The sequence below is a fragment of the Coregonus clupeaformis genome, chromosome 28 (assembly GCF_020615455.1).
Source record: "Coregonus clupeaformis isolate EN_2021a chromosome 28, ASM2061545v1, whole genome shotgun sequence".
NCBI classification, from domain to species: Eukaryota; Metazoa; Chordata; class Actinopteri; order Salmoniformes; family Salmonidae; genus Coregonus; species Coregonus clupeaformis.
Window position 1 is genome coordinate 10,995,614 of NC_059219.1, and position 22,954 is coordinate 11,018,567.

At 46.7% G+C, this 22,954-nt stretch overlaps 1 protein-coding gene and 2 long non-coding RNA genes across 6 annotated transcripts in view; 2 read left to right on the forward strand and 1 right to left on the reverse strand.

The window, feature by feature from the left end:
* LOC123482122 (transmembrane protein 214-A-like) overlaps positions 1–18,437 on the reverse strand; it is a 20,956-nt gene extending 2,519 nt beyond the window's left edge. Inside the window, exons 1-5 of the mRNA XM_045208565.1 lie at positions 18,301–18,437; positions 16,047–16,164; positions 15,860–15,956; positions 15,461–15,629; positions 13,392–13,543 (exon numbers count right to left, since the gene is read on the reverse strand). Coding sequence (XP_045064500.1) covers positions 13,392–13,543; positions 15,461–15,629; positions 15,860–15,956; positions 16,047–16,149 — 521 coding nt within the window. The 5' untranslated portion in view covers positions 16,150–16,164; positions 18,301–18,437. The remainder of the gene's footprint in view (positions 1–13,391; positions 13,544–15,460; positions 15,630–15,859; positions 15,957–16,046; positions 16,165–18,300) is intronic.
* LOC121542762 lies at positions 10,956–11,695 on the forward strand. 3 transcript variants are annotated; one of them, XR_006657553.1, is made up of 3 exons: positions 10,956–11,358; positions 11,473–11,630; positions 11,667–11,695. It is a non-coding gene; the product is annotated as an uncharacterized LOC121542762 (long non-coding RNA). The 3 variants fall into 3 exon arrangements; XR_006657555.1 differs by having other exon boundaries at positions 10,956–11,279; positions 11,316–11,358; positions 11,473–11,689; XR_006657554.1 differs by having other exon boundaries at positions 11,473–11,594; positions 11,631–11,677.
* LOC123482123 lies at positions 12,154–13,266 on the forward strand. Of its 2 annotated transcripts, none has more exons than XR_006657551.1 (3): positions 12,154–12,170; positions 12,299–12,799; positions 12,886–13,266. It is a non-coding gene; the product is annotated as an uncharacterized LOC123482123 (long non-coding RNA). The 2 variants fall into 2 exon arrangements; XR_006657552.1 differs by lacking the exon at positions 12,886–13,266 and adding an exon at positions 12,823–12,842 and having other exon boundaries at positions 12,299–12,736.
* Positions 18,438–22,954: the final 4,517 nt, after the last annotated feature.

Below are 22,954 nucleotides of genomic sequence, written 5' to 3' on the forward strand. Positions count from 1 at the left end.
CTAGGGTAGAGAGAGGAATGTTACAGATCCTAACAGACTGCTAGGGTAGAGAGAGAGGAATGTTACAGATCCTAACAGACTGCTAGGGTAGAGAGAGAGGAATGTTACAGATCCTAACAGACTGCTAGGGTAGAGAGAGAGAGGAATGTTACAGATCCCAACAGACTGCTAGGGTAGAGAGAGAGAGGAATGTTACAGATCCCAACAGACTGCTAGGGTAGAGAGAGAGAGGAATGTTACAGATCCCAACAGACTGCTAGGGTAGAGAGAGAGAGGAATGTTACAGATCCCAACAGACTGCTAGGGTAGAGAGAGAGAGGAATGTTACAAATCCTAACAGACTGCTAGGGTAGAGAGAGAGAGGAATGTTACAGATCCCAACAGACTGCTAGGGTAGAGAGAGGAATGTTACAGATCCCAACAGACTGCTAGGGTAGAGAGAGAGGAATGTTACAGATCCTAACAGACTGCTAGGGTAGAGAGAGAGGAATGTTACAGATCCTAACAGACTGCTAGGGTAGAGAGAGAGGAATGTTACAGATCCCAACAGACTGCTAGGGTAGAGAGAGAGAGGAATGTTACAGATCCTAACAGACTGCTAGGGTAGAGAGAGAGAGGAATGTTACAGATCCCAACAGACTGCTAGGGTAGAGAGAGAGAGGAATGTTACAGATCCCAACTGACTGCTAGGGTAGAGAGAGAGGAATGTTACAGATCCTAACAGACTGCTGCAGTAGAGAGAGAGGAATGTTACAGATCCCAACAGACTGCTAGGGTAGAGAGAGGAATGTTACAGATCCTAACAGACTGCTAGGGTAGAGAGAGGAATGTTACAGATCCTAACAGACTGCTAGGGTAGAGAGAGAGAGGAATGTTACAGATCCTAACAGACTGCTAGGGTAGAGAGAGAGGAATGTTACAGATCCTAACAGACTGCTAGGGTAGAGAGAGGAATGTTACAGATCCCAACAGACTGCTAGGGTAGAGAGAGAGGAATGTTACAGATCCTAACAGACTGCTAGGGTAGAGAGAGAGGAATGTTACAGATCCTAACAGACTGCTAGGGTGGAGAGAGAGGAATGTTACAGATCCTAACAGACTGCTAGGGTAGAGAGAGGAATGTTACAGATCCTAACAGACTGCTAGGGTAGAGAGAGAGGAATGTTACAGATCCTAACAGACTGCTAGGGTAGAGAGAGGGATGTTACAGATCCTAACAGACTGCTAGGGTAGAGAGAGAGGAATGTTACAGATCCCAACAGACTGCTAGGGTAGAGAGAGAGGAATGTTACAGATCCTAACAGACTGCTAGGGTAGAGAGAGAGAGGAATGTTACAGATCCCAACAGACTGCTAGGGTAGAGAGAGGGATGTTACAGATCCTAACAGACTGCTAGGGTAGAGAGAGAGGAATGTTACAGATCCTAACAGACTGCTAGGGTAGAGAGAGGCATGTTACAGATCCTAACAGACTGCTAGGGTAGAGAGAGGGATGTTACAGATCCTAACAGACTGCTAGGGTAGAGAGAGAGGAATGTTACAGATCCTAACAGACTGCTAGGGTAGAGAGAGAGGAATGTTAGATCCTAACAGACTGCTAGGGTAGAGAGAGGAATGTTACAGATCCCATCAGACTGCTAGGGTAGAGAGAGAGAGGAATGTTACAGATCCTAACAGACTGCTAGGGTAGAGAGAGAGGAATGTTACAGATCCTAACAGACTGCTAGGGTAGAGAGAGGAATGTTACAGATCCCAACAGACTGCTAGGGTAGAGAGAGAGAGGAATGTTACAGATCCTAACAGACTGCTAGGGTAGAGAGAGAGAGGAATGTTACACATCCCAACAGACTGCTAGGGTAGAGAGAGAGGAATGTTACAGATCCTAACAGACTGCTAGGGTAGAGAGAGAGAGGAATGTTACAGATCCCAACAGACTGCTAGGGTAGAGAGAGAGAGGAATGTTACAGATCCCAACAGACTGCTAGGGTAGAGAGAGAGGAATGTTACAGATCCCAACAGACTGCTAGGGTAGAGAGAGGAATGTTACAGATCCCAACAGACTGCTAGGGTAGAGAGAGAGAGGAATGTTACAGATCCTAACAGACTGCTAGGGTAGAGAGAGAGAGGAATGTTACAGATCCTAACAGACTGCTAGGGTAGAGAGAGGAATGTTACAGATCCCAACAGACTGCTAGGGTAGAGAGAGAGGAATGTTACAGATCCCAACAGACTCCTAGGGTAGAGAGAGGAATGTTACAGATCCTAACAGACTGCTAGGGTAGAGAGAGAGGAATGTTACAGATCCTAACAGACTGCTAGGGTAGAGAGAGAGGAATGTTACAGATCCTAACAGACTGCTAGGGTAGAGAGAGAGAGGAATGTTACAGATCCTAACAGACTGCTAGGGTAGAGAGAGAGGAACGTTACAGATCCTAACAGACTGCTAGGGTAGAGAGAGAGAGGAATGTTACAGATCCTAACAGACTGCTAGGGTAGAGAGAGAGAGGAATGTTACAGATCCTAACAGACTGCTAGGGTAGAGAGAGAGAGGCATGTTACAGATCCTAACAGACTGCTAGGGTAGAGAGAGAGAGGAATGTTACAGATCCTAACAGACTGCTAGGGTAGAGAGAGAGAGGTGTGTTACAGATCCCAACAGACTGCTAGGGTAGAGAGAGAGAGGAATGTTACAGATCCCAACAGACTGCTAGGGTAGAGAGAGAGAGGAATGTTACAGATCCCAACAGACTGCTAGGGTAGAGAGAGGAATGTTACAGATCCCAACAGACTGCTAGGGTAGAAAGAGAGTAACGTTACAGATCCCAACAGACTGCTAGGGTAGAGAGAGGAATGTTACAGATCCCAACAGACTGCTAGGGTAGAGAGAGAGGAACGTTACAGATCCTAACAGACTGCTAGGGTAGAGAGAGAGAGGAACGTTACAGATCCTAACAGACTGCTAGGGTAGAGAGAGAGAGGAATGTTACAGATCCCAACAGACTGCTAGTGTAGAGAGAGAGGAATGTTACAGATCCTAACAGACTGCTAGGGTAGAGAGAGGAATGTTACAGATCCTAACAGACTGCTAGGGTAGAGAGAGAGAGGAATGTTACAGATCCTAACAGACTGCTAGGGTAGAGAGAGAGAGGAACGTTACAGATCCCAACAGACTGCTAGGGTAGAGAGAGGAATGTTACAGATCCTAACAGACTGGTTCAGTAGAGAGAGGAATGTTACAGATCCTAACAGACTGCTAGGGTAGAGAGAGAGAGGAATGTTACAGATCCCAACAGACTGCTAGGGTAGAGAGAGGAATGTTACAGATCCTAACAGACTGCTGCAGTAGAGAGAGAGAGGAATGTTACAGATCCTAACAGACTGCTAGGGTAGAGAGAGAGAGGAATGTTACAGATCCCAACAGACTGCTAGGGTAGAGAGAGAGAGGAATGTTACAGATCCTAACAGACTGCTAGGGTAGAGAGAGGAATGTTACAGATCCCAACAGACTGCTAGGGTAGAGAGAGAGGAATGTTACAGATCCTAACAGACTGCTAGGGTAGAGAGAGGAATGTTACAGATCCCAACAGACTGCTAGGGTAGAGAGAGAGAGGAATGTTACAGATCCCAACAGACTGCTAGGGTAGAGAGAGGAATGTTACAGATCCTAACAGACTGCTAGGGTGGAGAGAGAGGAATGTTACAGATCCTAACAGACTGCTAGGGTAGAGAGAGGAATGTTACAGATCCTAACAGACTGCTAGGGTAGAGAGAGAGGAATGTTACAGATCCTAACAGACTGCTAGGGTAGAGAGAGGGATGTTACAGATCCTAACAGACTGCTAGGGTAGAGAGAGAGGAATGTTACAGATCCCAACAGACTGCTAGGGTAGAGAGAGAGGAATGTTACAGATCCTAACAGACTGCTAGGGTAGAGAGAGAGAGGAATGTTACAGATCCCAACAGACTGCTAGGGTAGAGAGAGGGATGTTACAGATCCTAACAGACTGCTAGGGTAGAGAGAGAGGAATGTTACAGATCCTAACAGACTGCTAGGGTAGAGAGAGGCATGTTACAGATCCTAACAGACTGCTAGGGTAGAGAGAGAGAGGAATGTTACAGATCCTAACAGACTGCTAGGGTAGAGAGAGGAATGTTACAGATCCTAACAGACTGCTAGGGTAGAGAGAGAGAGGAATGTTACAGATCCCAACAGACTGCTAGGGTAGAGAGAGGAATGTTACTGATCCCAACAGACTGCTAGGGTAGAGAGAGAGGAATGTTACTGATCCTAACAGACTGCTATGGTAGAGAGAGGAATGTTACAGATCCTAACAGACTGCTAGGGTAGAGAGAGGAATGTTACAGATCCTAACAGACTGGTTCAGTAGAGAGAGGAATGTTACTGATCCTAACAGACTGCTATGGTAGAGAGAGGAATGTTACAGATCCCAACAGACTGCTAGGGTAGAGAGAGGAATGTTACAGATCCTAACAGACTGCTAGTGTAGAGAGAGAGGAATGTTACAGATCCTAACAGACTGCTAGGGTAGAGAGAGGAATGTTACAGATCCTAACAGACTGCTAGGGTAGAGAGAGGAATGTTACAGATCCCAACAGACTGCTAGGGTAGAGAGAGGAATGTTACAGATCCTAACAGACTGGTTCAGTAGAGAGAGGAATGTTACAGATCCCAACAGACTGCTAGGGTAGAGAGAGGAATGTTACAGATCCTAACAGACTGCTGCAGTAGAGAGAGAGGAATGTTACAGATCCTAACAGACTGCTGCAGTAGAGAGAGAGGAATGTTACAGATCCTAACAGACTGCTAGGGTAGAGAGAGGAATGTTACAGATCCTAACAGACTGCTAGGGTAGAGAGAGGAATGTTACAGATCCTAACAGACTGCTAGGGTAGAGAGAGAGGAATGTTACAGATCCTAACAGACTGCTAGGGTAGAGAGAGAGAGGAATGTTACAGATCCTAACAGACTGCTAGGGTAGAGAGAGAGAGGAATGTTACAGATCCTAACAGACTGCTAGGGTAGAGAGAGGAATGTTACAGATCCCAACAGACTGCTAGGGTAGAGAGAGGAATGTTACAGATCCCAACAGACTGCTAGGGTAGAGAGAGGAATGTTACAGATCCCAACAGACTGCTAGGGTAGAGAGAGAGGAATGTTACAGATCCCAACAGACTGCTAGGGTAGAGAGAGGAACGTTACAGATCCCAACAGACTGCTAGGGTAGAGAGAGGAATGTTACAGATCCCAACAGACTGCTAGGGTAGAGAGAGAGAGGAATGTTACAGATCCTAACAGACTGCTAGGGTAGAGAGAGGAATGTTACAGATCCCAACAGACTGCTAGGGTAGAGAGAGAGGAATGTTACAGATCCTAACAGACTGCTAGGGTAGAGAGAGAGGAATGTTACTGATCCTAACAGACTGCTAGGGTAGAGAGAGAGGAATGTTACAGATCCCAACAGACTGCTAGGGTAGAGAGAGAGGAATGTTACAGATCCTAACAGACTGCTAGGGTAGAGAGAGAGAGGAATGTTACAGATCCTAACAGACTGCTAGGGTAGAGAGAGGAATGTTACAGATCCCAACAGACTGCTAGGGTAGAGAGAGGAATGTTACAGATCCTAACAGACTGCTAGGGTAGAGAGAGGAATGTTACAGATCCCAACAGACTGCTAGGGTAGAGAGAGAGAGGAATGTTACAGATCCCAACAGACTGCTAGGGTAGAGAGAGGAATGTTACAGATCCCAACAGACTGCTAGGGTAGAGAGAGAGGAATGTTACAGATCCCAACAGACTGCTAGGGTAGAGAGAGAGGAATGTTACAGATCCTAACAGACTGCTAGGGTAGAGAGAGAGAGGAATGTTACAGATCCTAACAGACTGCTAGGGTAGAGAGAGGAATGTTACAGATCCCAACAGACTGCTAGGGTAGAGAGATGAATGTTACAGATCCCAACAGACTGCTAGGTAGAGTAGAGAGAGAGGAATGTTACAGATCCCAACAGACTGCTAGGGTAGAGAGAGGAATGTTACTGATCATAACAGACTGCTAGGGTAGAGAGGAGAGAGGAATGTTACAGATCCAACAGACTGCTAGGGTAGAGAGAGAGAGGAATGTTACAGATCCCAACAGACTGCTAGGGTAGAGAGAGGAATGTTACTGATCCTAACAGACTGCTAGGGTAGAGAGAGAGAGGAATGTTACAGATCCTAACAGACTGCTAGGGTAGAGAGAGAGAGGAATGTTACAGATCCTAACAGACTGCTAGGGTAGAGAGTAAGGCTGAACGATTTTGGAAAATAATCTAATTGCGATTTTTTGCCCCCAATATTGCGATTGCGATTTAATATGCGATTTAATTTATTTATCCTTTTTCCCCTACAAAACATAATGAATGATTTAAATATGACCAACACAATAGTATATACATTTAGTGTGAAATGTTCTTTCCCATAGGCTGGGTCTATTTGTTAGAATTAAATTCAAACATGTATGACTTGAAATAAATGACATTTTTATTGAACTGCTCATTACAGAAACATCTGTGGCTTTGCCACTGTGCATTTAAATAATTTAAACAAAGGCATGAACTTTGTAAACACTGTGTGCAAAAGGTACAGTCTTAAGAAAAAAATAATTTTAAATTGTATGTATCTTACTGCTCCCAAGTCAGTAACATTTCACACAACTGAAACAAGGAATTTGCTTTGAAAATATTTTGTAAAATCAAAGTAAATAAAGTTATAAATAAAAAATGAGAAATGCACTTTTAATTTAGACAAACTATTTTTTATAAACGATTTGAATATTATAATATAAAATAGATGAGCCTCACTTATCTCAAGTACACAACAATAACACACCACACAGACTAAAGTTCACTACGAGTATGGCACTGCCAGCCATACTTATCCAACAGTTCTGATCAATAAAATGGACTGTAAGACTCTGGTACGGCTCAGCTGTGCGGCTTGACCACATATCAGTAGTGCTAGCAAAAAACTCCACCGTTTTAAGTTCCGCGGCGACTTTCTCTTTGCACTTTTTGTACAGCTCCGGTATGGCAGTCTGACTGAAGTATGTGCGGGAGGGTATACTGTAACGTTTATCAAGCGTATGTATTAATGCCATGAACCCAGGCTTGGTCACCGTGCTGAGAGGCATCATATCTTTGGCTATGAACTCGGTTATTGTCCGAGTGATTTCTCCGTGCCGTTTTGAATTACGTTCATACGGAGTGACACTTTCGAACATTTCTGTCAGTGATCCCTGTCTTGAGGTATTTGGCTTGTCTCGCGCACTGATGCCTCGGCATTTTGGTCATACAACTGTCATGCATTGATTTGTGGTATTTTTTAAGTGCTGAAACAGGTTTGTAGTGTTACCCCGTGAAGTAGCAATCGGAGCACGGCATGCTCTGCACAACACCTGACGCTGCTCAGCATCTTCTTTTTAAAACCAAAATAGTTCCACACCACCGACGTGCTGTTCCTCTTCGATATTAAAGTATCAGCTGTGTCAGTTTCTGACTGTTCCGTCGAGCAAGAGGCCATTGCGCTGGACAGCATGAAAAGTCGCGTCACGTGACCACCTCAAATCGCGCACGTTGCGATTAGAAAATCGCGTTCAGTCAAATCGCGATATTATCGCGAATGCAATTAATCGTTCAGCCCTAGTAGAGAGAGGAATGTTACAGATCCCAACAGACTGCTAGGGTAGAGAGAGAGGAATGTTACAGATCCTAACAGACTGCTAGGGTAGAGAGAGAGGAATGTTACTGATCCCAACAGACTGCTAGGGTAGAGAGAGAGGAATGTTACAGATCCTAACAGACTGCTAGGGTAGAGAGAGAGAGGAATGTTACAGATCCTAACAGACTGCTAGGGTAGAGAGAGGAATGTTACAGATCCCAACAGACTGCTAGGGTAGAGAGAGGAATGTTACAGATCCTAACAGACTGCTAGGGTAGAGAGAGGAATGTTACAGATCCCAACAGACTGCTAGGGTAGAGAGAGAGGAATGTTACAGATCCCAACAGACTGCTAGGGTAGAGAGAGGAATGTTACAGATCCCAACAGACTGCTAGGGTAGAGAGAGAGAGGAATGTTACAGATCCCAACAGACTGCTAGGGTAGAGAGAGAGGAATGTTACAGATCCTAACAGACTGCTAGGGTAGAGAGAGAGAGGAATGTTACAGATCCTAACAGACTGCTAGGGTAGAGAGAGGAATGTTACAGATCCCAACAGACTGCTAGGGTAGAGAGATGAATGTTACAGATCCCAACAGACTGCTAGGGTAGAGAGAGGAATGTTACAGATCCCAACAGACTGCTAGGGTAGAGAGAGAGGAATGTTACAGATCCCAACAGACTGCTAGGGTAGAGAGAGGAACGTTACAGATCCTAACAGACTGCTAGGGTAGAGAGAGGAATGTTACAGATCCCAACAGACTGCTAGGGTAGAGAGAGAGAGGAATGTTACAGATCCTAACAGACTGCTAGGGTAGAGAGAGAGGAATGTTACAGATCCCAACAGACTGCTAGGGTAGAGAGAGAGAGGAATGTTACAGATCCTAACAGACTGCTAGGGTAGAGAGAGAGGAATGTTACAGATCCTAACAGACTGCTAGGGTAGAGGGAGAGAGGAATGTTACAGATCCCAACAGACTGCTGCAGTAGAGAGAGAGAGGAATGTTACAGATCCCAACAGACTGCTAGGGTAGAGAGAGAGAGGAATGTTACAGATCCCAACAGACTGCTAGGGTAGAGAGAGAGAGGAATGTTACAGATCCCAACAGACTGCTAGGGTAGAGAGAGAGAGGAATGTTACAGATCCCAACAGACTGCTAGGGTAGAGAGAGGAATGTTACAGATCCTAACAGACTGCTAGGGTAGAGAGAGAGGAATGTTACAGATCCTAACAGACTGCTAGGGTAGAGAGAGAGAGGAATGTTACAGATCCCAACAGACTGCTAGGGTAGAGAGAGAGAGGAATGTTACAGATCCCAACAGACTGCTAGGGTAGAGAGAGAGGAATGTTACAGATCCTAACAGACTGCTAGGGTAGAGAGAGGAATGTTACAGATCCCAACAGACTGCTAGGGTAGAGAGAGAGAGGAATGTTACAGATCCCAACAGACTGCTAGGGTAGAGAGAGAGGAATGTTACAGATCCTAACAGACTGCTAGGGTGAGAGAGAGGAATGTTACAGATCCTAACAGACTGCTAGGGTAGAGAGAGGAATGTTACAGATCCTAACAGACTGCTAGGGTAGAGAGAGGAATGTTACAGATCCCAACAGACTGCTAGGGTAGAGAGAGAGGAATGTTACAGATCCCAACAGACTGCTAGGGTAGAGAGAGGAATGTTACAGATCCCAACAGACTGCTAGGGTAGAGAGAGGAATGTTACAGATCCTAACAGACTGCTAGGGTAGAGAGAGAGGAATGTTACAGATCCTAACAGACTGCTAGGGTAGAGAGAGAGGAATGTTACAGATCCTAACAGACTGCTAGGGTAGAGAGAGAGGAATGTTACAGATCCTAACAGACTGCTAGGTAGAGAGAGAGAGGAATGTTACAGATCCTAACAGACTGCTAGGGTAGAGAGAGAGGAATGTTACAGATCCTAACAGACTGCTAGGGTAGAGAGAGGAATGTTACAGATCCCAACAGACTGCTAGGGTAGAGAGAGGAATGTTACAGATCCCAACAGACTGCTAGGGTAGAGAGAGAGAGGAATGTTACAGATCCTAACAGACTGCTAGGGTAGAGAGAGAGGAATGTTACAGATCCTAACAGACTGCTAGGGTAGAGAGAGAGGAATGTTACAGATCCTAACAGACTGCTAGGGTAGAGAGAGGAATGTTACAGATCCCAACAGACTGCTAGGGTAGAGAGAGGAATGTTACAGATCCCAACAGACTGCTAGGGGTAGAGAGAGGAATGTTACAGATCCTAACAGACTGCTAGGGTAGAGAGAGAGGAATGTTACAGATCCCAACAGACTGCTAGGGTAGAGAGAGAGGAATGTTACAGATCCTAACAGACTGCTAGGGTAGAGAGAGAGGAATGTTACAGATCCTAACAGACTGCTAGGGTAGAGAGAGGAATGTTACAGATCCCAACAGACTGCTAGGGTAGAGAGAGGAATGTTACAGATCCTAACAGACTGCTAGGGTAGAGAGAGAGGAATGTTACAGATCCTAACAGACTGCTAGGGTAGAGAGAGGAATGTTACAGATCCCAACAGACTGCTAGGGTAGAGAGAGGAATGTTACAGATCCTAACAGACTGCTAGGGTAGAGAGAGGAATGTTACAGATCCCAACAGACTGCTAGGGTAGAGAGAGAGGAATGTTACAGATCCTAACAGACTGCTAGTGTAGAGAGAGAGAGGATTAGGAGATATCTAATCAATGGAAGATGGAATTATAATGAGGGAATTAAAAGTTAAAGGAGAAGGACAGGCTACAATGACCAAGAGCCAACAGGTAGGCTGCTACTTTATATTCTGAATGGAGTTGTGTTTGTTACTGTAGGATGAGAGGGTGCATGGAGCCTCAATTAGCCTAGTTAGCTAACGTTAACTAGCTTAACTAGCTTCTCCCAGTTTGATGCAGTCAAGACAGCTACTAGGTAATCATATTGGATGGTAATAACATATCTATGGCAGCTATTAGTCTACTATAGCGTGAGTCTGCTTGGTTGGTTGCTGTCTCCCTCCCTGCTCACATGTCACTGGCCCACAGTACGGCCCCTCCCCCCTGCTCACATGTCACTGGCCCACAGTATGGCCCCTCCCCCCTGCTCACATGTCACTGGCCCACAGTATGGCCCCTCCCCCCTGCTAAAGCAGCACCTCTCTCCCTCTCACGCTTTATCAACTCCGGTTAATAAAGTAGCTTAAATGACTTTTCTGCTGCTTCCCTCACTCGGGTGGGAAAGCCCCAGGTCCCTTTTTGGACCCACTCGGGTGGGAAAGCCCCAGGTCCCTTTTTGGACCCATGAAGACCTCTAGTGTGTGGTACCTACTGTGTGTGGGAGAGCTGGTAGCAGGTAGTTGGTATGGATGGGAGGTGTGTGGGAGAGCTGGTAGTTGGTATGGATGGGAGGTGTGTGGGAGAGCTGGTAGTTGGTATGGATGGGAGGTGTGTGGGAGAGCTGGTAGCAGGTAGTTGGTATGGATGGGAGGTGTGTGGGAGAGCTGGTAGCAGGTAGTTGGTATGGATGGGAGGTGTGTGGGAGAGCTGGTAGTTGGTATGGATGGGAGGTGTGTGGGAGAGCTGGTAGCAGGTATGGATGGGAGGTGTGTGGGAGAGCTGGTAGCAGGTAGTTGGTATGGATGGGAGGTGTGTGGAGAGCTGGTAGCAGGTAGTTGGTATGGATGGGAGGTGTGTGGGAGAGCTGGTAGTTGGTATGGATGGGAGGTGTGTGGGAGAGCTGGTAGCAGGTATGGATGGGAGGTGTGTGGGAGAGCTGGTAGCAGGTAGTTGGTATGGATGGGAGGTGTGTGGGAGAGCTGGTAGCAGGTAGTTGGTATGGATGGGAGGTGTGTGGGAGAGCTGGTAGTTGGTATGGATGGGAGGTGTGTGGGAGAGCTGGTAGCAGGTATGGATGGGAGGTGTGTGGGAGAGCTGGTAGCAGGTAGTTGGTATGGATGGGAGGTGTGTGGGGAGAGCTGGTAGCAGGTAGTTGGTATGGATGGGAGGTGTGTGGGAGAGCTGGTAGTTGGTATGGATGGGAGGTGTGTGGGAGAGCTGGTAGCAGGTAGTTGGTATGGATGGGAGGTGTGTGGGAGAGCTGGTAGTTGGTATGGATGGGAGGTGTGTGGGAGAGCTGGTAGTTGGTATGGATGGGAGGTGTGTGGGAGAGCTGGTAGCAGGTAGTTGGTATGGATGGGAGGTGTGTGGGAGAGCTGGTAGCAGGTAGTTGGTATGGATGGGAGGTGTGTGGGAGAGCTGGTAGTTGGTATGGATGGGAGGTGTGTGGGAGAGCTGGTAGTTGGTATGGATGGGAGGTGTGTGGGAGAGCTGGTAGCAGGTAGTTGGTATGGATGGGAGGTGTGTGGGAGAGCTGGTAGTTGGTATGGATGGGAGGTGTGTGGGAGAGCTGGTAGCAGGTATGGATGGGAGGTGTGTGGGAGAGCTGGTAGCAGGTAGTTGGTATGGATGGGAGGTGTGTGGGAGAGCTGGTAGCAGGTAGTTGGTATGGATGGGAGGTGTGTGGGAGAGCTGGTAGTTGGTATGGATGGGAGGTGTGTGGAGAGCTGGTAGCAGGTAGTTGGTATGGATGGGAGGTGTGTGGGAGAGCTGGTAGTTGGTATGGATGGGAGGTGTGTGGGAGAGCTGGTAGCAGGTAGTTGGTATGGATGGGAGGTGTGTGGGAGAGCTGGTAGCAGGTAGTTGGTATGGATGGGAGGTGTGTGGGAGAGCTGGTAGCAGGTAGTTGGTATGGATGGGAGGTGTGTGGGAGAGCTGGTAGTTGGTATGGATGGGAGGTGTGTGGGAGAGCTGGTAGTTGGTATGGATGGGAGGTGTGTGGGAGAGCTGGTAGCAGGTAGTTGGTATGGATGGGAGGTGTGTGGGAGAGCTGGTAGCAGGTAGTTGGTATGGATGGGAGGTGTGTGGGAGAGCTGGTAGTTGGTATGGATGGGAGGTGTGTGGGAGAGCTGGTAGCAGGTAGTTGGTATGGATGGGAGGTGTGTGGGAGAGCTGGTAGCAGGTAGTTGGTATGGATGGGAGGTGTGTGGGAGAGCTGGTAGTTGGTATGGATGGGAGGTGTGTGGGAGTGCTGGTAGCAGGTAGTTGGTATGGATGGGAGGTGTGTGTGAGAGCTGGTAGCAGGTAGTTGGTATGGATGGAAGGTGTGTGGGAGAGCTGGTAGTTGGTATGGATGGGAGGTGTGTGGGAGAGCTGGTAGTTGGTAGTTGGTATGGATGGGAGGTGTGTGGGAGAGCTGGTAGTTGGTATGGATGGGAGGTGTGTGGGAGAGCTGGTAGTTGGTATGGATGGAAGGTGTGTGGGAGAGCTGGTAGCTGGTAGTTGGTATGGATGGGAGGTGTGTGGGAGAGCTGGTAGTTGGTAGTTGGTATGGATGGAAGGTGTGTGGGAGAGCTGGTAGCAGGTAGTTGGTATGGATGGGAGGTGTGTGGGAGAGCTGGTAGCAGGTAGTTGGTATGGATGGGAGGTGTGTGGGAGAGCTGGTAGTTGGTATGGATGGGAGGTGTGTGTTAGGTGTGTATGGTACCTACTTGCAGGAGTCCTGTAGGGCTGTCCAGGCCTGTATTGTTAGATGGGAGGTGTGTGAGAGAGCTGGCAGCAGGTAGTTGGTGTGAATGGGAGGTGTGTGTTAGGTGTGTATGGTACCTACTTGCAGGAGTCCTGTAGGGCTGTCCAGGCCTGTATTGTTAGATGGGAGGCGTGTGAGAGAGCTGGCAGCAGGTAGTTGGTGTGGAGAAACAGTAGGAGCTGCTTCAGATAGGTTATCAGCAGAGACACACTGGCTGGAGTGTTGGAGCTCAGCTAGAGGAAAAAACATTCAAACATTTTAAAGGTCACACCACTATCCATGTACGTAACCTTGTCTTAAACCGGCCTGCTATCTGTAGGCCACATACTGTCAGCTACACTCATCTGGAGTTTGGCAATGAAGCCCTTCATCTACGTCCCCAGAGTGTAGATGTACTCCTTGATAACATGTTTATGTCTCTGCATGCAGTTTGAAGGAACTTGTTAACTAGCGTTAAACCCTGGTGAGTTTGGGGGGGTGGGGTGGGGTGGAAGGGTTACCGGGAGTAAAATGTATCAGAAAATACAAAGTTAAATATTATTTGAAAGCTAAATCTTACACGTTGCACATGCCCTGCCCTTTTCAAATGGCTGTGTTCCAATGGGAATGTTTAGAGCAACACCATTATGGAAAATATACTTTTTTATAAATAAATCTAAATAATAATTTTGGAACAGTAATTGGTGATGTGTTTTATCTCAAACCTCTTATTCCCCAACATGGGGACCCACATTATTTATTTTTTTAAGAAGAGGAAAATGTCCGTTGTTTTTGGTCTGCCACATCTCTGTAGTCGTAGTCACACTGTTTCAGAATCCCACCACTCTCACCTTTCTGACAGTACTAAGCGTGTTGGTAGGACTTCATTTTGAAACAGAAATGTACATTGAGGGAAGTAAACAATATTCTGTGTCATGTGAGGGTAGTATATAATATTATGCGACCAGAGGAGGCCAGAGTTGAACAGGTTAACGCATTTGCTAACTAGCGTCAGCGCAATCACTGGAAGTGTATGGGATGTTCTGGTAGACTTCCAGCCATGTCGCTAACGCTAGTTAGCATTGGCTCGCGAAACTACCTCTAATGTCCTTCATGCTGGATACTAAGACTTTAAAATGGTATCCATGAGTTCATCGAACTCTGGGGAAATAGATGAAGGGCTTCATTGCCAAAATCCTGAAGTATCCCTTTAACATGTTGTGGAGCTGGGACTCATGGTCACTAACACTACAAACAGTATCACCACTACAAACAGTATCACCACTACAAACAGTATCACCACCACAAACAGTATCACCACCACAAACAGTATCACCACTACAAACAGTATCACCACTACAAACAGTATCACCACCACAAACAGTATCACCACTACAAACAGTATCACCACTACAAACAGTATCACCACTACAAACAGTATCACCACGACAAACAGTATCACCACTACAAACAGTATCACCACGACAAACAGTATCACCACTACAAACAGTATCACCACTACAAACAGTATCACCACTACAAACAGTATCACCACGGACAAACAGTATCACCACTACAAACAGTATCACCACTACAAACAGTATCACCACTACAAACAGTATCACCACTACAAACAGTATCACCACTACAAACAGTATCACCACTACAAACAGTATCACCACCACAAACAGTATCACCACTACAAACAGTATCACCACTACAAACAGTATCACCACTACAAACAGTATCACCACTACAAACAGTATCACCACTACAAACAGTATCACCACTACAAACAGTATCACCACTACAAACAGTATCACCACCACAAACAGTATCACCACTACAAACAGTATCACCACCACAAACAGTATCACCACTACAAACAGTATCACCACTACAAACAGTATCACCACCACAAACAGTATCACCACTACAAACAGTATCACCACTACAAACAGTATCACCACCACAAACAGTATCACCACTACAAACAGTATCACCACTACAAACAGTATCACCACTACAAACAGTATCACCACTACAAACAGTATCACCACTACAAACAGTATCACCACCACAAACAGTATCACCACCACAAACAGTACAACAAACAAAACAACTTAATGTACAACAGTGTGTGTGTGTGTGTGTGTGTGTGTGTGTCTTACCCATTCTATGAGAAGGGGTGTGTTGTGATTGGTCCAGTCAGTGAGTTGTGTTGTGAGTTGTGAGATGTAGATGGCAGCATCTTTAGTTCTCTCCCAGTTCTGCTCCAGTGCCGGCCCCAACACACGCACCCCCTCTGAATAGTAATAGGGAGTGTTGGTCTCCAACCAGCTACACACGGAAAAACAGGATTATTGTTTTGGATACAAAAATGACTTCAGTCTACACTTGAACGTCTAAAACCTGATAGAACGTAGAAATGATAATGGACGTATATTTTTAAACAACTGACTGACAAATTAATTTTGAAGTCAAAAACATTTATAAATGCGTTCCGTCCTCAGAGATATGCTGATGAGCAAACATGATTTCTCAGCTCTGGGTTAGAGGTCAGAGGTTACCTGAAGCCCTGTTGTGAGTAGAGGGTGACTTTGCTCCAGGCCTGTTGAGACACGCCCATCACCCCTGAACTGTGGAGATACCTCGCTGTGGTGGAGTCTACACACACACGGTCAGATAGGTTTACAGATGCATAGGCTAAGGAAGTGTGTTCGTGTTGTGTGTGTGTGTGTGTGAGAGTTTAAGTACCTGTGAAGGATCCGTGTGATCTGATGTCGTGTGTAATGAACCCGGCAGCAAACACCAGTAAAGCCATGAAGAGTCTGGACCAGGGGAAACCTCCTCCTGTCATCTTCAACTGGAGACACTACAGACAGAAGGGAGAGGAAAAGAGAGGTGGAGGACAGGTAGGAGAGAGGACAGGTAGGGGAGAGGAGAGGTGGAGGACAGGTAGGGGAGAGGAGAGGTGGAGGACAGGTAGGGGAGAGGACAGGTAGGGGAGAGGAGAGGTGGAGGACAGGTAGGGGAGAGGACAGGTAGGGGAGAGGAGAGGTGGAGGACAGGTAGGGGAGAGGAGAGGTGGAGGACAGGTAGGGGAGAGGACAGGTAGGGGAGAGGAGAGGTGGAGGACAGGTAGGGGAGAGGAGAGGTGGAGGACAGGTAGGGGAGAGGACAGGTAGGGGAGAGGAGAGGTGGAGGACAGGTAGGGGAGAGGAGAGGTAGGGGAGAGGAGAGGTGGAGGACAGGTAGGGGAGAGGACAGGTAGGGGAGAGGAGAGGTGGAGGACAGGTAGGGGAGAGGACAGGTAGGGGAGAGGAGAGGTGGAGGACAGGTAGGGGAGAGGAGAGGTGGAGGACAGGTAGGGGAGAGGACAGGTAGGGGAGAGGAGAGGTGGAGGACAGGTAGGGGAGAGGAGAGGTGGAGGACAGGTAGGGGAGAGGACAGGTAGGGGAGAGGAGAGGTGGAGGACAGGTAGGGGAGAGGACAGGTAGGGGAGAGGAGAGGTAGGGGAGAGGTAGGAGAGAGGTGGAGGACAGGTAGGAGAGAGGAGAGGTAGGAGAGGTAGGGGAGAGGAGAGGTAGGGGAGAGGAGAGGTAGGAGAGAGGAGAGGTAGGGGAGAGGAGAGGTAGGGGAGAGGTAGGAGAGAGGTGGAGGACAGGTAGGAGAGAGGACAGGTAGGAGAGAGGACAGGTAGGAGAGAGGAGAGGTGGAGGACAGGTAGGGGAGAGGAGAGGTAGGGGAGAGGAGAGGTAGAGGACAGGTAGGAGAGAGGAGAGGTAGAGGACAGGTAGGAGAGAGGAGAGGTAGAGGACAGGTAGGAGAGAGGACAGGTCGGAGAGAGGAGAGGTAGAGGACAGGTAGGAGAGAGGAGAGGTAGAGGACAGGTAGGAGAGAGGCGAGGTAGGAGAGAGGAGAGGGGACAGGTGGAGGACAGGTAGGAGAGAGGACAGGTAGGAGAGAGGAGAGGTGGAGGACAGGTAGGAGAGAGGACAGGTAGGGGAGAGGAGAGGTAGGAGAGAGGACAGGTAGGGGAGAGGAGAGGTAGGAGAGAGGACAGGTAGGGGAGAGGAGAGGTAGGGGAGAGGAGAGGTAGGGGAGAGGAGAGGTAGGGGAGAGGTAGGGAGAGGTGGAGGACAGGTAGGAGAGAGGACAGGTAGGAGAGAGGACAGGTAGGGGAGAGGAGAGGTAGGGGAGAGGAGAGGTAGGGGAGAGGAGAGGTAGGGGAGAGGTAGGAGAGAGGTGGAGGACAGGTAGGAGAGAGGACAGGTAGGAGAGAGGACAGGTAGGGGAGAGGAGAGGTGGAGGACAGGTAGGGGAGAGGAGAGGTAGGGGAGAGGAGAGGTAGGGGAGAGGTAGGAGAGAGGTGGAGGACAGGTAGGAGAGAGGACAGGTAGGAGAGAGGAGAGGTAGGAGAGGTAGGGGAGAGGTAGGGGAGAGGAGAGGTGGAGGTAGGGGAGAGGAGAGGTAGGAGAGAGGAGAGGTAGGGGAGAGGTAGGAGAGAGGTGGAGGACAGGTAGGAGAGAGGACAGGTAGGAGAGAGGACAGGTAGGAGAGAGGAGAGGTGGAGGACAGGTAGGGGAGAGGAGAGGTAGGGGAGAGGAGAGGTAGGGGAGAGGAGAGGTAGAGGACAGGTAGGAGAGAGGAGAAGTAGAGGACAGGTAGGAGAGAGGACAGGTCGGAGAGAGGAGAAGTAGAGGACAGGTAGGAGAGAGGAGAGGTAGAGGACAGGTAGGAGAGAGGAGAGGTAGGAGAGAGGAGAGGGGACAGGTGGAGGACAGGTAGGAGAGAGGACAGGTAGGAGAGAGGAGAGGTGGAGGACAGGTAGGAGAGAGGACAGGTAGGAGAGAGGAGAGGTGGAGGAGAGGTAGTGGAGGTTTATAATTTGTATAGTACTAGTCCTCTTTAAATGTTTCCTAAAAGCTTTTAGCCCTTTTTAAGGCATTTTGAAAGTTGCTGCTAGCTTTGTGATTTATGTTTGTAAATGAAAAGTGTTGTATCTCACGTGACAGAGTGTGTTACAGTCCTGTAAATCAGTAGAGTTAGCCGTGTCTCTCAGCTCCTCATTGGTCACTCTGAACGACTGGACCGTCTCCTGCAGCCAACCACGCAACTACCAGAAACACAATAAATACAATACAATCCAACTTCCAGCAGTGGAGGACGAGCAACGAGTCTGTTTAGCTAACGTTCCACTCCTTGTAGTCTGCTTGAGGCCTTTTCTTAGACCTGGACTAAGGTCCTTCTTTTATCAATCTTCAAATATAAACATTCTGTTTTTAATGACTTAGAGGAGATCTGAGGATTTGATCCTGATTCGATAACCCTCAAAGCTATCCTCCAATCAAGCAAATATTGGACCTCTTTTTTCTCCACAGATCGCATTTTTTGTTTGTCAAGATGAAACCAGTCCCAGTGGGAATACGACGTGATAAAGACGTATTTTACTGATTGAAATCTGGTCAGGATGTCATATAACCAGATCACAACCAGATTAAATCTTCGTCATGAAAAATACTTCTTATTTTGGTTGATATCTGGTTTATGATTGAAATCTGATTAAACTACTGACCAGTTATCTAAATGCTACTGAATTAATAGAAACCAATCTATATAAATATGTGCATATAAAACACTAGAATTAAAATTGGAGTAATGTTATTTTTCAGCAGGGTTTGCATGATTCAGCTTAGCAAACAACAGCTGTCAGAGCGCACCAAAGCAGGGTCTCGTGGTATACTCCGGCCTGATTAACTTATTCAGGAGTAGGGCCATTCGAGGTGTTTATTCAGCAGGTGACGAAATACCAATTTACAAAAAGTGACAGCAAATGCGATTATGCATGTAATGCTTTTATTATAAAGGTGCATTTTTATGGTGAAAATTATCTTCCCCAAACTTGAAACTCACACACTGCTTATGTATGCCAGTTATGCTCTACACCGGTTGGAAAGCAGATTAATGTGCTTCATTTTAAGAAGTTATTTGGCCCCTTTAGTTGTGATACAAACCTTATCAAAACATATGGGCCTATGGGCTACATGAGGTGGGCGACTATGATTAGAAAAAGTCACACAAAAAAAGGCTTTGTTTCTTGCCTTAAGCTGATTATATATAATTCCCAATCGATACGCTAATATTGTCACCCATCAGACTATACCCGATTTAATCTTGTCTTTACATTTACTAAATAATATATATGACATTTGCATTGATGTCAGAGTGATTAGAGGGACAATAGAGAGCTGTGTATTTGTATTTATTATGGATCCCCATTAGTTCCTGCCAAGGCAGCAGCTACTCTTCCTGGGGTTTATTATGGATCCCAATTAGTTCCTGCCAAGGCAGCAGCTACTCTTCCTGGGGTTTATTATGGATCCCCATTAGTTCCTGCCAAGGCAGCAGCTACTCTTCCTGGGGTTTATTATGGATCCCCATTAGTTCCTGCCAAGGCAGCAGCTACTCTTCCTGGGGTTTATTATGGATCCCCATTAGTTCCTGCCAAGGCAGCGGCTACTCTTCCTGGGGTTTATTATGGATCCCCATTAGTTCCTGTCAAGGCAGCAGCTACTCTTCCTGGGGTTTATTATGGATCCCCATTAGTTCCTGTCAAGGCAGCAGCTACTCTTCCTGGGGTTTATTATGGATCCCCATTAGTTCCTGCCAAGGCAGCGGCTACTCTTCCTGGTGTTTATTATGGATCCCCATTAGTTCCTGCCAAGGCAGCGGCTACTCTTCCTGGTGTTTATTATGGATCCCCATTAGTTCCTGCCAAGGCAGCGGCTACTCTTCCTGGGGTTTATTATGGATCCCCATTAGTTCCTGCCAAGGCAGCAGCTACTCTTCCTGGGGTTTATTATGGATCCCCCATTAGTTCCTGCCAAGGCAGCAGCTACTCTTCCTGGGGTTTATTATGGATCCCCATTAGTTCCTGCCAAGGCAGCAGCTACTCTTCCTGGGGTTTATTATGGATCCCCATTAGTTCCTGCCAAGGCAGCAGCTACTCTTCCTGGGGTTTATTATGGATCCCCATTAGTTCCTGCCAAGGCAGCAGCTACTCTTCCTGGGGTTTACTATGGATCCCCATTAGTTCCTGCCAAGGCAGCAGCTACTCTTCCTGGGGGTTTATTATGGATCCCCATTAGTTCCTGCCAAGGCACCAGTTACTCTTCCTGGGGTTTATTATAGATCCCCATTAGTTCCTGCCAAGGCAGCGGCTACTCTTCCTGGGGTTTATTATGGATCCCCATTAGTTCCTGCCAAGGCAGCAGCTACTCTTCCTGGGGTTTATTATGGATCCCCATTAGTTCCTGTCAAGGCAGCAGCTACTCTTCCTGGGGTTTATTATGGATCCCCATTAGTTCCTGCCAAGGCAGCAGTTACTCTTCCTGGGGTTTATTATGGATCCCCATTAGTTCCTGCCAAGGCAGCAGCTACTCTTCCTGGGGTTTATTATGGATCCCCATTAGTTCCTGCCAAGGCAGCAGCTACTCTTCCTGGGGTTTATTATGGATCCCCATTTGCAATACGTTTGCCAATTGGTTGTGCAGCCAGACTTATTTGCCATTTATTTTGCCTCATCCCTCTCAAACATACCATTGTTTAATTCCTCATCAATCCACAGGGATTTAACCGTTTGTACAGTCATTTTCTTAATGGCTGCATGCTTATTAGTAACTGGGATAAGTAATTTCATAAATGTGTCAAGTGCAGCGTCTGGTTGCTCCTCATTACACACCACAGACCAGCAAATATCCTTCACATCAACAATATAGGAATCACTATCCTATTGGCTGATCTCATTTCATGTATGTTTTCATGTAAAAACAAGAACATTTCTAAGTGACCCCAAACTTTGCAAAAATTTCTATAAACCTGTTTTCGCTTCGTCATTATGGAGTATTATGTGTAGATTGATGAGAAAACAACACTTTAATCAATTTTAGAATAAGGCTGTAATGTAACAAAAAGGTGGAAAACTTCAAGGGGTCTGAATACTTTCCGAATGCGCTGTACATTTATATAGGTACAGTTGATCAAGATTTTAAAGAATTTGTAGTTAGGATAGCCTTAATGTTTTATAGTTGGAGCAGGACCATTTAGAAAAGCTTTTCCTATTGTTCACGTTTAAACCCATGCACATTTCAAATCGTTAGCCTTAATGTTTTATAGTTGGAGCAGGACCATTTAGAAAAGCTTTTCCTATTGTTCACGTTTAAACCCATGCACATTTCAAATCGTTAGCCTTAATGTTTTATAGTTGGAGCAGGACCATTTAGAAAAGCTTTTCCTATTGTTCACGTTTAAACCCATTTCAAATCGTTAGCCTTAATGTTTTATAGTTGGAGCAGGACCATTTAGAAAAGCTTTTCCTATTGTTCACGTTTAAACCCATTTCAAATCGTTAGCCTTAATGTTTTATAGTTGGAGCAGGACCATTTAGAAAAGCTTTTCCTATTGTTCACGTTTAAACCCATTTCAAATCGTAATAGTTCAGAAAGTATAGTATTTTTTGACACGCCTAACCCCTAACCCTAACCCTAACCTCTAAGTAGGGACAGTCTGCACCAGCCTGGTCATCAGTACTAGACATCCTCACACCGGCCACTAGGGGCAACAGTGAGCGCTGTTACCTTCAAGTAGGTTTCAGGGCCTATCCCAAACCCTATCCCTAACCCTAACCCTAACCCTATCCCAAACCCTATCCCTAACCCTATCCCAAACCCTAACCCAAACCCTATCCCAAACCCTAACCCTAACTTAACCATTCGGAGTTAATGCCTAAACTTAACCTTAAACACTAACATTTGGAACAACTTCAAAATTGGATGTTTGAGAAACATGGATGAATGTCTAATTCTGACGTAACCGTGAGAACTGGTAGGTCTGAACAGTTCAAAGCTGGTTTGGAGTTGATCGCTGAAATGGTGAAGGAGGAGATCGGTCTAGAATTGTTCCAACATTTTACCATTGAAGTCCATTGATTAGGGTTTGCATCCCATGTGAAAGTGGTCACTCTCCAGGGGATTTCTCTCTTGCCTCCACTATCCGAGCTCTACCCTTTTCGTTCCATTGCCTACAGTGGCTGTCAGATTATTTATGGCATGCATGCCCAAAGCAGACATATGTGACCCGTTTCAGGAAACTAGGCATATGTCGTGCATCACTACTTCACAGGAGAGGCATTTGAATGTAAATGCCTTCGGGAACATGTGAACTTTCATGTGCCTTACTGACAAACTTGTATGCCTTCTGTAAATACGAATACAATTGTTAAATGATGAGCCTAGTTGGTTTAGCTACGGAAAAAGACAGGAACCTTCCCGCTAGCCATGATTGGCTGAGATAATGGATGGTCTGGACATGCCGAGAGATGAGTTCGGATTGGTCTGCCATGTAGCAGGCGTCTGATTGGTCTGCCATGTAGCAGGCGTCTGATTGGTCTGCCATGTAGCAGGCGTCTGATTGGTCTGCCATGTAGCAGGCGTCTGATTGGTCTGCCAGGTAGCATATTTCTGTCTATAACGAACTGCTCAGTAGGTGTAGGTAATTCTTTCTAACGCGTCTTTTCTGAAAGATATCACGAAGAACTGCAAAAGTGTTGCTCTTCCCTTTCTGGAGGACAGAGTTTTGAAATCAGTGGAATGCCCGGTGGAAGC